Here is a 14,053-nt window from a genome sequence, read left to right as displayed (position 1 = left end):
CCCCAGAAATCTTCTGTAAAATTTGTTTAACTAATTTGTTGTAATATTATTATTGTTATTTCTGCAATACTGCATCACTGTACTTGATCAAATATGACATATTAAGGATAATATTAATTTTTATACAGGAATCACAAATATACCAGGTTGTTATTGTTATTGTATTGCTAATGGATTACTATTGTTGTTATTGATATTATATTGCTTCATCACTGGGTTGGGATTATATATAAGATTATGCTTACCCACTCCTTTTTTTTAAAACTATTTTTCATGTTTTATTTCTCTTTTTTTTCTTAGATTTGTCATTATGTTCAAATAAACTTTTAAAAAAAAAACAAAAAAAAAAAACCAAAACCTTTCAACACTCATATTTTGGCCAGGTAACCCTGCAACCAGCTGCTAATGCACACAATGTGAAGCAGTTCCAAACTCTGGCCCAGCAAAGAGTTGGTGCCAGGATAGAACCGGTTTTGAGAACCAGGAGCCGGTGCTTAGGCAGTCAAAAGCCAAAGAACCGGTGCTAAGTCTGGCTCTGGCTCCAAACCAGCTCTGGAACCAGCTCGGTTGAAAAGCCCCCTAAGAGTAATCCAAGCACTACTACAATAATGCTGATAAAAAAAAAAGTGCAGCCTCTCTAGTGCCAGGTGCCATATGTACAAGCTTCAGTAGAAGTATTATGGGATTACTTCAGATAGTTAGTTTCATCAATAAGCCTTAATGTAGTGAATGACCAGTTTTCATCAGTTGATTTTTCTCTTTACTGGAGACAAAATAATAATCTAAGGAAAGACAGTTATCTGATTTACCATCACAGAGTCCAAGCCTCAAGCTGTTTGAGAATCATAGGGATGTGCTACAGAGGTTGCTGCTTGGTTCTGACCTTGTTTTCTGTAAGAGCACATTCTAATTTTAACACAATAATCATCCACCTCGTGCCAAATTTCTACAATTCAAGATGTTGATTCATTCTCTTTACCACGAGGGTAGCTGACATTTAAAAGAATAAAACTTAAGACTTTTCAGGTCACATCATGCGTAGGATGGTTAAACCCAAGTTTCACTATTCAGATTCTGCTTGTTAATAACTTGATTAACAATTTCAGAGTTGACAAGCACACATGACAGGACACCCAGACTCAGAAAACAGCCATGCAGTCCAACAAGACCGGCTCTAGGAATGCATACATGAAGGGGGCAGGCAGAAATGTGAACGGGGCATCATGCATACACATCATGCTTCAGCTGATTTTGTTGTTATTGTTTAAAAGTGTGAAGAAATGGATTGTACTTTGTCAGGCCTCTAACCAAAGCTATGTCCAACTTGGGTGTCCCAACAGAAACTAAAGTTCTTGCTGGTATAGCGCTTAAGGTCACTATGGCATACAAATTCCCTGACCACAATATGGTTGCAAACGGAATATTAAAAAATGATACATTAAAATAAGGAAAAAAACTAAACAAATATCAATCATCAAAGTAACAAACAAAAGTCTCATTAGACATCCAAGTAACAAACCAAATTATTAAACTAAGCTGAAATAATTAGGCCTATCACAAACAAAAACAGGACCGAGAATTAAACTCCAGACCGTAATACGACGGCAACCCTTCAAACAACTACAGAAGCACTTGGAGAGTGCAAACCTCCGTCAAGCACAATGTTTAAGAATCCTTTTAAAAAATTCCTGGATCCAAACAGTGATCTGGATCACCACCAAAATTAAATCAGTTCTTCCTTCTTACATTTCCAACAACTCTTGAAAATTTCATGAGAATCCATCCATAACTTTTTGAGTTTTCTTGAACACAAACAGACAAAGCTGGGTAAAACATAACCTCCCTGGTGGAGGAACAACCGGGTTAATTGCACACAAAAGCAGACATTATCACCAGCAGTGACCGCTGCAGACGTGCTTCTCGTGGAAGATTAATGGACCTCACGAAAAAAATTTTTTTGGAGTTCTTGCTTTTTGTGATGTATGTAACTGCAGATCAATATGTGCCTTCAAGTCAGTCACTGAAATACCAGAAACATCTTTAATAACTCCAGTAAAAGTCGCTAGATTTAACTCTTTTAACAAAAAATAAGCCAAATTGGCAGAATAAAACCAAACCGGCTGTGGGCGGAGTTTATAGCACTGCACTGCAATGCCAGCGACGCTCGATTGGCAACTGAAGACAGCAGAAGTGTAAACTGCAAAGAAAAAAAATTGCACCCTTTTTATCGTTGAAAACCCAGATCGTAATTGAGATTAAAATCCGATTATTTGCCCAGCCCTACTCCTTGGTGGAGGTAATGGAGGTGGAGGTAAACAAGCCCAAAAACTGGCAATGTGTTACGTTGCACTCTAATAACGCGCATCAAAACGCGCTTCTGAAGCACATCAAAAGTCTGTCTAAAAACATAACAGATGTTTTCTTCAATAATCTTGCGGGTACCTGTTATACAGTCACACTTCTGGGCCACTATGAAGCCTGTCATTTATTACCTCCACCAAGGAGGTTATGTTTTATTTATATATACACCTGGGGATCCATCAGAGCCGGCGCTCCGGGTGCAACAAAGCAATGGGTTCCACCCTGACCTGCCGTTCCCAGCAGCTCAGCGCTTTAAAAAATCCCTGGATCCAAACGGTGAACCGGTGGTGATTACCACCAAAGTTAAATCAGTACTTCCTTTTCACATTTTCCAACAATTTCCTGAAAGTCCGTGCATAACTTTTTGAGTCATCTTGAACACAAAGAAACAAACAAAAAGATAAACTAAACCTCCTTGCTGGAGGTAATAACCTCAAATTTATATAAAAATCAAGGACAAACCACAAAACCAGATGAGAACGTTACATGTTTTTTGTAATTTTGTTGTTTTTTTGTTTTTTTTTTTAGAACTTCATTCACGAGTCTATAATAACAGTCTGAATGGCACACGCATCCAGTGCTCGTGTGATGGAGCAATGCTCCCACTGACAGGCTCACACACAAAACAACAATCCCCTGTTAACACAACATAGACCTTATATACTACTTTATTTGTCATTAATTAATTATTAAGTAGCCTGTCTCGCAATGTAAATTGCTACAAGGTATTTAAGAGAGCTTCACTCCCTCACTTTGCTTAACGTTTTACCGCTGCAGCACCTCAAGAGGGGGAGGAATCTGACACCCAACAATCAGGCTACTTGTCAACTCGTTTGCACACTTAACTTCAAGCATGCAGCTCGATGCAGAGGGGACAGAGAGTTTAGGTAGTTTATGCATTTTTGGCTAATTTGATTTGAGAGGGCAAAGTCTTCATCTCTTCTTCCCCTGCCTAAAGCCGGCCTCGCAGTCCAATGAATATTTATCAAATGATGGAAACACAAATCAACTATCAAGGCAACACATGACACAGCATGTAGGTTACAATGAATTGTTGAAAAATGAACAAATTAAAAAATGTGTTAAAGTTAAATTAAAATACTGTAAAAAAAAAAAAAAAAAAAAGAAAAAAAAAAGAAAAGAAAAGCAAGAATCTTACTTTTTATTGGTTACAAGAATGACAGTCAGGCTCTTCACCCTTGGATACTTGAGTCTCTTCACTTCAATGCTCCCAAAATAACTAGCAACAAAACAGCAAAAAGGTCATGTTTTCATGGTTTTGCAAATTATGCTGTTTTCTTACGCTTTTTTTTTTTTTTGGTGTCTTTTTCTGTCATAGTTTTACTGACCTGGTGGGATCAAAGGGTTTGTTTATCTGTCCATTGAGCATCACCGTGGTGTCTCCACAGGTGTAATCTGCAAACTACATACAGACAGACACACTGAAGACAAAAATGCTATGCATATACTGTTTATACAGTTCCAGACAGAAGTTTGGTTAAAACATAAAAGAAGTCAAAACTTTTGCCTGGTTGTGTACACACACACACACCAATTCACTGCTAAAGATCATAGCTGTTTCAAACCAAAATAAAAAATAAGTTTAGTTTTAGTCTTTTTTGATAAGGAGATTGCACATTGTACAAAATCAAAGGGAATCAGACCTCTTACTGTAGGTTAAAGTTGTATTCAAGAGCATCATTCTTGGTCTAAACATTATTGAGACATGTTGAAAATTTGACAGGACTCAATCTTTGGCAGGCTTACTAGACTGGTCACACATTAGAAAGGCTCCTACTATTTTATAGAACTAGAAAAAAAACAAAACTGATAAAGTTTAATTACCTGTATGTGGACACAGTTAAACTGCTGTGAGTTAAAAGGTTAAAATGAGATGATTTCTGAAGCGTTGAATGTTCCCAGAGGAGGAGTGACCTCAGAGCTTATGATATGGAAAAGGTTTACACTGCCTTAATGAAATGAGTGAGTTCATGGTTAATTGTTAAACAGCTTTGACTTTTGTCATTGTTAGCATTTATCTTGTTCAGTTGCATGTTTGCAGTTAGACCCCAAAGGCATGTAGAAACCAGTTCACAGGATTAAAATTATGAGTGAAACTATATGCTGTAAGACCAAATGGACCCTTCACATCTTTTACCATGGTCATCCAAAGATCTCTGTATGTTCTGTGTGAATCACAGATTCATTCATAAAATGCATTTACTCCATGAATGATATTATTTAGAGAGGAAGCTGCTGCTCAAACAAAACTTACGTCTTTTGTTGAAAGTCAACAAGACTATACAGACTTCATCTGTCAGGTCTAGGTGTCAGTGTCGTATCTAGGAATTTTTAAATGGGGTGGCAATGAGAACCCAGACATTAGTGTGGGGTGGCCAGTCAATATATTCCATTATCTATAAAGTCCAGCAGGAACCTTGTTCACTTTGATTAGAATCTGCATTTAAAGTACAGCAGTTGTTGTCTCAAAACCCTTGAAAACATCTTTAAGCTCTTTCAAATGTCAAAATGAGTCAAAACAAAAAGAAAATATTTGAGGAAGAGAAGTAAGGAAAGAGAGACAGAACAAGGGATAAGGCAGGGGTTTTACTGGCAGGAGAGAGCTCACAGGACAGGTAGGATGCAAATGGACTTTAAATGAGTGAAGGATATAAAAATGCACAGAAAAGTGCATCTGTCCTTTGGATGGTGCTCCCCAAGCTCACACTTCAATCCATCATAACATACAGTACCAGTCAAAAGTTTGGACACACTTTTCCCAGTTGAATCCAATAGGAAAATGTGTCCAAACTTTTGGACTGGTACTGTATGTGTGGAAGGCTGGAGGCATTTGCAGACACTTCTCATCAGCCTCATGGTGATTGTGAGGACTTGCCAGAAGGAACTGACCAACTTGACCAAGACTGTGATGCAGGGGGGTCCAGCTCGAGTCCTCGAGGGCCAAAACCCTGCAGGTTTTCCATGTATCCCTGTTCCAACGCACCAGACTTAAACTAATCACTCATTGTGCAGAACATCATTGGCTGTTAGATCCATTTAATGAAAGTCAGGTGTGTTAGAACAGGGATACATGGAAAACCTGCAGGACAGCAGCCCTTGATGACGGGCTTTGGGCACCCCTGCTGTAAAATGTTGTTTCCATATAACACAGAATGAAAGGTCCACCGTGGTATTTGGTGGCACCTTGTGGGCATCCTTGCACATTGAAAGAAGTGTGCAATGGACAGAACCAAAAATATAGCCATTTTGTCAATCGCTGTAATTTCAAGAGCATTTTAGTCTGTGAATATAAATTACTGTAAGGTCATGGAAACCTGAGAGTTGTTATTCCCATATGATTTAATGTTTGTAGAAAATAAACTTATACTTCATTTCCAGCAAAAAATAAAACTTGTGTTATGTGAAGACTTGTAAATTAGACAAATAACTTTTATTTTAACTGGTTCTTCACTATTATTTTGACCTTATGATCATGGGTCATTCAAAGGAAATCACAAATTAGTCAATTTAAAATGAAAAGATACAGTTAGAATTAGGTTATTTATAAAAGAAAATCAACATTTCCAAAGCATTTTGGGTATGTATTTGGATACTTACTTCAGCAGAAGCTTTAGTCCAGAATGCGCTAACAGTGTTGATTTCGCAATTTTTACACCGACAGACGAAGGTTTCTGAGAAAGAACATACATGTTCACAAAACAAGTGATTGTTTTCTTTAGCTGTGATCAACACATGTAAGTGCAACAACTTCTGACTGTTACAGCACCTGCTCTCACCTTTGCTGCCCTTCTTTCCACACCAGGTCATGTCATTCATGATATGTCCCAACAGTGTGTCCTCCAGGGTGATAAAATGATCCCTCTTCTTTGTGAATTTATGGACCAGATCCTTTGTGTTGCTCCAAAACATCATCTAATCCAGAATTATATCATGTTAAAACTTGTAACATTATGCTGGTGAAATAATTAGATTTTTAACAGTTGTCACTGAAACAGTCCTGCAATCTCTAGTTTCTACTTTGCTGCAGGAATGCGTGAAGGGGTTCTCCATAAAGACTCGATCATAGGCTTTCTCTGGAAAGTTACACGAATCCTGCCCCACATAGGCTTCCTCAAAGGTACTCAGTACGCGTTCACATCTGCAAAACAAAGTGGAAATTCTCGACAGTTGAAATGTGAAGCACACTCACCTTATTGCATGCTGTTTAGGTTGCTGCTCAATGTTTAATTAAAGTTTAGTATTTCTTTGAAAAGAAATCCAACTTTGAGTGAGAATTACCTTTGGCTTGTCTCCGGGAATGCTTGACATTTCTTTCTGAACGTTTCCCTGAAATGAGAAGTTCGAGGGGACAGCAGCACCGACGGAACCACGATGACAACAATAACAATAACTACGATGACTCCAGCAGAGATGGCACGGTATGTTTTTGGCTCCATTTTAAGGCTGAACCATTGAGTAAAAACTTGTTGTAAGCTGGCACAGCTGTAACCGAGCAGGAGCACCTTGTCAGTGGTCAAAGGTTGTAAACATAAACCCTCCCATTTCTTGTCTGAAATAGATTGTATTTATTTACTTATTTAACCTTTGCATTACCAGGCAGATGCTTGGAATCAACTGATTTCTTCCCAAACTAAGTGCAAGGTCTGGGCATCGACCTGGGATTGCAGATTGTGTTTGAACGTAAAATTACCTTTGCAAAGGTATGACGGAGAGTTCTATAAATAACTTCATAGATAAAAATGTACCAGGGAAGACACCTGCAAGCTAACAGGGACAGCCATTCAGCCTCGGTACACAGTGTGTTGTGATTTATCCAACAATGAATCTTACAGCAGCACAGTGCAGCATTGTGTCCGGCATACAGGGTTATAAGGTTGCACTGGCATTCATCCGATGGGCCAACAATGGCAAAAAAAATCGCAGAAACAAGCCTGTTTTGAGAAATAAATAGAGCATGATTTAAGTCAGAAATAAAGGCTCAGTCTTACTTTTAGTCTCTTGATCAGATTTTCAGTGTGAAGATAACTGATCCTTGTAGGGGGAAGCTTTTTGGGAGAATGTGAGGCAATCTTTCTAAACACAGCAGACTATACAGCATGAAGCAGTGCTTAGTCATTCTGGACGTGTTTTGTTTAGTTTTTGGATCTTCGCTGACTAGATTGGTAAGTTTTCCAGGTTATGGTGAAAATATTAAGGTGCAAATGCAATGGCAGACTGAGTCCTTTATTTTTTTTACTGTTCCAGTCGTTCAAACACCAGACTTATAGAGGTTACATCACAGTTCGTTGTGATATCATAAAAGAGGAAGGGTGAACCACCATGGGTTCGGGAGGAAGGCTCACTCCACACCTTTAAGATCGAGCTGAAAACCTTCATTTCACATGATTCTTATAGTTAGGAAATGAGCATCTCCTGAGTTAGAGTCTGCATGTACGGGACCCAACTGTCCAGGTTATGCTCATTGCTCTTATAGTTATGGGTAGTCTATCCATCCATTACTTATGTAGCAATGAGGACGTCACCTGATGCACTGAGAAGTACCTCCCTCTATTACTCTAATGTATTAATGTATAAATATATGCCAATATTGCCGTCTCTAACTTATTTCTCCTTTTTCCGCAGGTCTTCCTGATTAAGTGCAGTTGTACATGTTGATCTGTCTTTCCTGTCCTCTCCACCCCAACCAGTCGAGGCAGATGGCTGCCCTCCCTGAGCTGGGTTCTGCTGGAGGTTTTCTTCCTGTTGAAGGGGAGTTTTTTCCTTCCCACTGTCGCCGCATGCATGCTCAGGATGGGGGATTGGATCAAAGTCATGACTCGATGCAATCAGTTGGTTTCTATTATTGAATTGAATTGAAGTGAGAGTTTTACAAAACTGTGTCATTATAAGTGGATTACAAAGCTTTAATTAAGATATACACATATTGAGTCAAAGCATGCCAGAGTTTGCAGCGATCACTACCTTAAAGGTTTGCATGTGACTTTTCTTCTGTTAGTTAGAGTCCTTCTCTGTTAGTGTCTGCCATGTTGTGGGTAATTTAAAGCTCATGGGGTAATAAAAGCTTTAGCTGTGTTCTTATTTTACTTATTAACCTTGCGGTTAATGAACAATTTGCTGACAGCTTAGTATTCTATGATGAAGACACTATAGTCTTCCTAAGAAAGAATGACAATGGTACTTAATGACAAGAAAAAAATGGCAAGATTTGTTATAGGATACTATAATAACTATATTTGTCAAAGGATACTCTACTCACCACCTTCATCCATCCACATGTTAAGAAGTTGTAGGATTTCAAGAATTTTAGGGTTTTTATTGGCTCAACCAGATGGAGCCTCATTCTGATGCAAAAAACTGGACTGACTGATTTCTTCTATATTTTTTGAGTTACATGTTGAGCTATTTTCTTAAGGCATACAGAATGTGGACTCGAATCGAACCTTTAAAAATACTCCAGCGTTTGACATCTTCCTTGCAACACATCAACTATTTTCGTCTATCTGACCACCAAGTCATTTGCCATGACTATGTCAGCTTAAAAGCTGTGTGACAGAATACAAGATAGAGTTCGAGGTGTGGCGTTGTTGCAAAGCTCATTGTTACCACATTTTTTTTCTTTTTCACAGTAGATTTCATGATTTATGGACTGATAAAACACCTCAGTGTTCTTCAAGCTAACTTTCAGTCTTCATAACAGAGTTGATGTGCTACAAACATGCAGTGAAGTTGGTCTACAGGTGTTTTGTTGTCAGTAGTGACTTATGCAGGGTGTGAGCTTCTGGGCTTTCGGTTAAAAGAATTTATTTGACCTTGAATAAAACATTAGCTGCAGAGTCTTTGTTTCAAATCATAAAATATGTCATTGTACATTTATTTTCTTTTGGGAATAATTCTTCAAATGTTTCTCTCTTCTTTTAAGCTTGGACCACTTAAAGTGGCTTAAAAAGTTGCATGTAGAATAAAATGGATGAGACGAGGGGTGACCAGGGGTGGTTCAGTATTCTTAGGTGGTATATGCAAATCAAAGTCTAAGTTACTTAGTGAGTAATATTTTGCTACAAATATTATTTAAAAATCCAAAAACAACCTATAATTTTACATTTATTACATTTTATTTAGAAAAAATGCCATATTTTCAGCCAAAAAGAGCTGAGATCCTCAGTTGAAAATACAGAGCAGCACAAATATTTTGACATTCAGTATGATAACAATAACAATAACAATAAAATTGACCTTTTCCACCATTATTGTGTCAGTGATGTAAAAAAAACACCTTTTTAAAAAAAAAAAAAAAAAAAAAAAAAAGCCCCAAAAACATTTTTAATGTTATGAACAACGACATGAGTGAACGGGCTATCAGGGCAAACTTTCCATGGCTGGTTATTTCACCAGCAGCTTTCACAGGGTTTTTCTGGCTGCGACATGCACTCCTCGATCTGAGATCTGTAACGAAAAGTCTGCTGTAAGACAGGAAACACGCATGTTTTCGGCTCCATTCACACCTGCTTTACTCACTCAGCCACTTCCTTGCAGTTATATTTGATTCCCTTATCCAGCACCATCTGTAATTCCTTCAAAGAGTCATTTGTGCAGTTTGTTCTGAAAATGACAGAAACAAAACACTTTGACATCCGGGTTCCATGTTCAGATTCCACTTTCTTGATTTTAGTGGTGCTCGTCAAATTAAAAGCCTTACACAGCATTCTTCTGCATGACAAGAAGGATGTTCAGGTTTTTCACCCTTTTGGAGTCAAACCTCTTCACCTCGATGCTGCCAAAAATACTGAAGGCAAAATAAAAAGACCAGTTCAAAGTGAGAACATAATGTCACGGTGAAAACGCAAACACAGCAAGACCTTCAGGAACAGCCCAACCTAAAAAAAAAACCTCTGCAAACATCATCAAAGCTGATTTAGGATTTAGGATTCATTTTTTCAATGAGGAACTGAAAAAATAAAATTAGTATTCATCATCATTATTATTATTATTATTATTATTATTATTATTATTATTATTATTATTATTATTATTATTACAAAGCATTTATTACACACACAATGATACCAAATAGAAAAAGAAAACTCATTTCCGGTCGCTTGAAGCCATGCATTGACTTTATGTCTTCGTCAAGTCTGCCAGCATCCAGAATGCATTGCTGATGTTTATCAGCTGCCTTAAATACTCATTTTAATTTACTGTTCCATGTTGTGACAAAGTTAGAAGAACATGATAAAAGGCATGTGTAAAACAGCTTGAATCACATGCTGTGTGTGCCGCTGGAATTAAACATCACCTCGTTCATGAAATGTGCCGTATTGATAAATCTTAAGTTTTGTTTCTTGAAGCTGGAAGACAATAGATGCAGAGCCTACCTGTCCGAACTGAATGGTGTAATGATGGACCCGTTCAGCATCACTGTGACATTACCAGTGGCTATATCTGCAAACTGCACACATAAGAAAGCAATGTTTGAGGAAAATACTCATAAGATTTATTCAAAAATCCAACTTTATTTGGTTAATATGGCACCGTTTTGAGAAAACACTGACAATTCGCCATCTTTCTTTTTTATGGAAGCCGAGAACATTCGTGGTCGCATTTTATAATTCCAGTATCTACAGATTACAGGATAATTATCTCGTTATCATGGGATAACTGACTTTGTTTTGTCGAGATAATGAGATAATTATCTCATGATAATGATAATGGAGCGTTCAAACGCAAGGTCGTGAGGGGGCTGAAGCTGTTCCTAGCCCATCACAACCAACAGAGAGAGACAAATATTAAATCAGACTCACACTCACTCCTTGTGAGAATATCGAGACTCAAATCGTGTGTTTGGATAAGGAGGGCGCTTGGAATGAACATATGTGGTGAACTCCACAGAAAAACCATTTGTTGTTCATGTGAAATTTAAAAATAAGGCATTATAATACACACATTAATAAATAGCCTGGGATTTTATTGAGTGTACTGGTAGAAGCGCTGGTTTCCAGTCTGCAGGAATTAAGGACTTGCACGCTTTGGATGCAGAAGTCTGGTGCTGAAGCAGCACTGGATAAAAGCTTAGTCATGATGTTCTTCTCAAGCAACGCCTCAACAGGTGGATGTTGGAGTTTATAACTGCAAATACAGGTTATCATTTTGCTATGAAGGACATTTTAATCTAACTGCTGATTATGCTGTATTTCTACTGAAGGGTTGTGGCTGGAAAACAGCTCTGGGGGTTCAGCCAGTTTCAGCAACCACCCTCAGATACTTATTGTGTTTCTATATGACAAGCTTTTCATTCGTATCTGGGTGTGACTTAATTCCTCCCTGCAGCTGACTTCTGACAACCAATACTATACAGAGTGAATAAAAAGGCTGATCACAGGGAGACAATTGAAGAAGCTCAGAGTTTTCTCAAGTTGTCTTCGCCGTGGTTATGCTTGTGATTTGAACCCTGACTCCGTCTGTTCTTTATCACTTATGTTTGGTTTTTAGATCCAACAGGTGGATCTGATGTCAGCTTGGCTTCATTGTCCCGAGACATCCCAGAAAAAGTTGCCTGTGGTGTCTCAGTACAGTCAAAACATCCCTAAATGATCAACTGACCTGCTTTTAAATCTATCCGGTCTGACAAAGGCTGAAATTGTCATGTGTATCGCGATATAGTGTTACCAATTATGTTTTCACAAAATTGCACAATGACTGTAGCTCCTCCCCACAACTGTCACGGGTCGGTTTCATCAATGAAGATAGGTGTAACACAGAAAACTACTTTCTGAGCCCATCTTATTCATGCTGTTAACTCGAGAAAACTGAGCTGAAAACTGATAATTTTGCCCGTTATTATGGGAAAATGGTCCTCCTAGATAATGAGAAAATTAACTCCTTTTCTAGAGATAATAATAATAAAAAAAAGTAGGTATAATAGTCAAGAATGGTCATTTCCTCAGTAAAATTGAGATTTTTCATTCATGAAGCAAAGCAATCAAAAACACTCGAGATAAGCCCCAAATATCTCATGACCTCAATCTTTGTTTTAAAAGAGCCTGCTGCTGTAATCAGGAAGCGAATGTTCAGTACATAGTTGTCTAGATGTTGCCGCTATATCGGCTCAAAGATCGCATCTTCAATGCAGCTGTGACCGTCTTTGACAGGTACAAAACAACTGGCAACTAAAAAAGATGACTGGCCTTAACTAATGCATACACTGACTACTGATTTTACATCTGGAACTGCTTGGAAAACATGGACACTGCTTGGGGAACTTTCTGTCAAAGGGAAATACTTCACATGTCAAGTCAAGGTCTGAAATTCTCAGGAGAAGTCACTGCTTTGTTGAGCAAATAAACAGTATTTTCTACATTATTTCTCTTAGCATATTGTTTAACCAGATTTTTATATGCTATGTATATCTGCATGTCTGTATTTTTTAGTTAAATTAAATGTGTATTTGAATATATCAGGAGTAACGTCTGGTGTAACAGTAGGAAAACCCATCCGAACCAAACCGGGGCCTCTCTGGATGTGTGGGCCGCTGCTCACTCAGGAGACAGCCGTGCAATGTGGCTCCATGGAGACCGAGACAAAGCCTCATTGATGAAGAACCAAGCAGCACAACCTTTTACTTTCCTCCTTTTCATCACAATCCGCACACATTACTCCAAACAAGACCACAACTGTGGTGCTACCTTCAGGTAAAACTTGTTAAATGATTGCTTTTGACTCACGGCAGCTGAGACTCGGCCCCAAAAGGAACGAACAGTGTTGTTTTCACACTGTGTCCATCCCGGGCAGCCAGTGGTCAGTGTTTCTATAACAACAGGAACAAAGTCTCAGCTCACATGAAACAAGCCTGAAAACACGCTGGACTGAAAACAAGCAGTCAAAAAAAAATTAAAGTTAACAAATCAATGAGAATGTCTACTTGGGACAGACGGGATGCCACGAGTCATGGAGGAAATTCGTGACAAAACAGATGTTTAGGAGCCAAAGTTGTAAGAATTTATACACAGTAGTGTGATGAAGCAGTGTTTCCAGTAGCTCGTAGTATCACGAGCCACTGGAAACATGAAAAATAAGAAATATTATAATGCAGAAGGAGGTGGACATGGCCATTGTGACATGTCTTATGGATTTATTCTCATTTCAAGCCTCATATCTGGATTGGACGATGGAGCTGCTTCAAACTGGAATGGAAAAAAAACTATATTTCAAACCAGTTATGGGGACATCTTACCATGGCTACCCTCTTTTCCACACCATGTGAGACCATCCAGGACAGATCCCAGCAAAGTGTCCTCCAAGGTGAGAAAGCAATCTCTCTTCTCAGTAAAGCTGTGGACCACATCCTTAGTTTTGCTCCAGAACATCGTCTAAGCCACAATTACAGTCATTAATCACCCAGTTTAAAAAAAAAACCAATACCAAAAGACAATTGTTTACTGTGATGGGATCTGAATAAGATTAATTCTGTTGGACATGTTTACCTTGTTTGACGACTTGAAGGGGGCTACAGCAAGGAGAGGGTCATAAGCCTCCATGGGAACATTGCAAGAGTTCTGGTTTACATAAGCTTTCTCAAAGCCATCCCATATACGTTCACAGTTGTTGCTGAAAAATAGAGAAATGCATTTTAGTGTTTTGGCTCTTTCTGATCCGAAAAGCTACATATTCAAACTTG

General features: G+C 38.4%; 1 protein-coding gene across 1 annotated transcript in view; it reads right to left on the bottom strand.

The window, feature by feature from the left end:
- Window positions 1-9,686: 9,686 nt before the first annotated feature.
- The window catches only part of LOC306770590 (ADP-ribosyl cyclase/cyclic ADP-ribose hydrolase 1-like), a 6,510-nt gene continuing 2,143 nt past the window's right edge, over window positions 9,687-14,053 (bottom strand). The window contains exons 2-8 of the mRNA XM_079259469.1: window positions 13,860-13,983; window positions 13,610-13,745; window positions 13,101-13,183; window positions 10,755-10,828; window positions 10,079-10,165; window positions 9,898-9,981; window positions 9,687-9,825 (exon numbers count right to left, since the gene is read on the bottom strand). Of these exons, the coding sequence (XP_079115595.1) occupies window positions 9,768-9,825; window positions 9,898-9,981; window positions 10,079-10,165; window positions 10,755-10,828; window positions 13,101-13,183; window positions 13,610-13,745; window positions 13,860-13,983 (646 nt within the window). The 3' untranslated portion in view covers window positions 9,687-9,767. The remainder of the gene's footprint in view (window positions 9,826-9,897; window positions 9,982-10,078; window positions 10,166-10,754; window positions 10,829-13,100; window positions 13,184-13,609; window positions 13,746-13,859; window positions 13,984-14,053) is intronic.

The sequence above is a fragment of the Telmatherina bonti genome (genome assembly GCF_933228915.1).
Source record: "Telmatherina bonti genome assembly, chromosome: 20".
In the NCBI taxonomy this organism is placed as follows: domain Eukaryota; kingdom Metazoa; phylum Chordata; class Actinopteri; order Atheriniformes; family Telmatherinidae; genus Telmatherina; species Telmatherina bonti.
The sequence above is the reverse complement of the archived record's forward strand: the minus strand, read 5'-3'. Positions and strand labels throughout refer to the sequence as shown.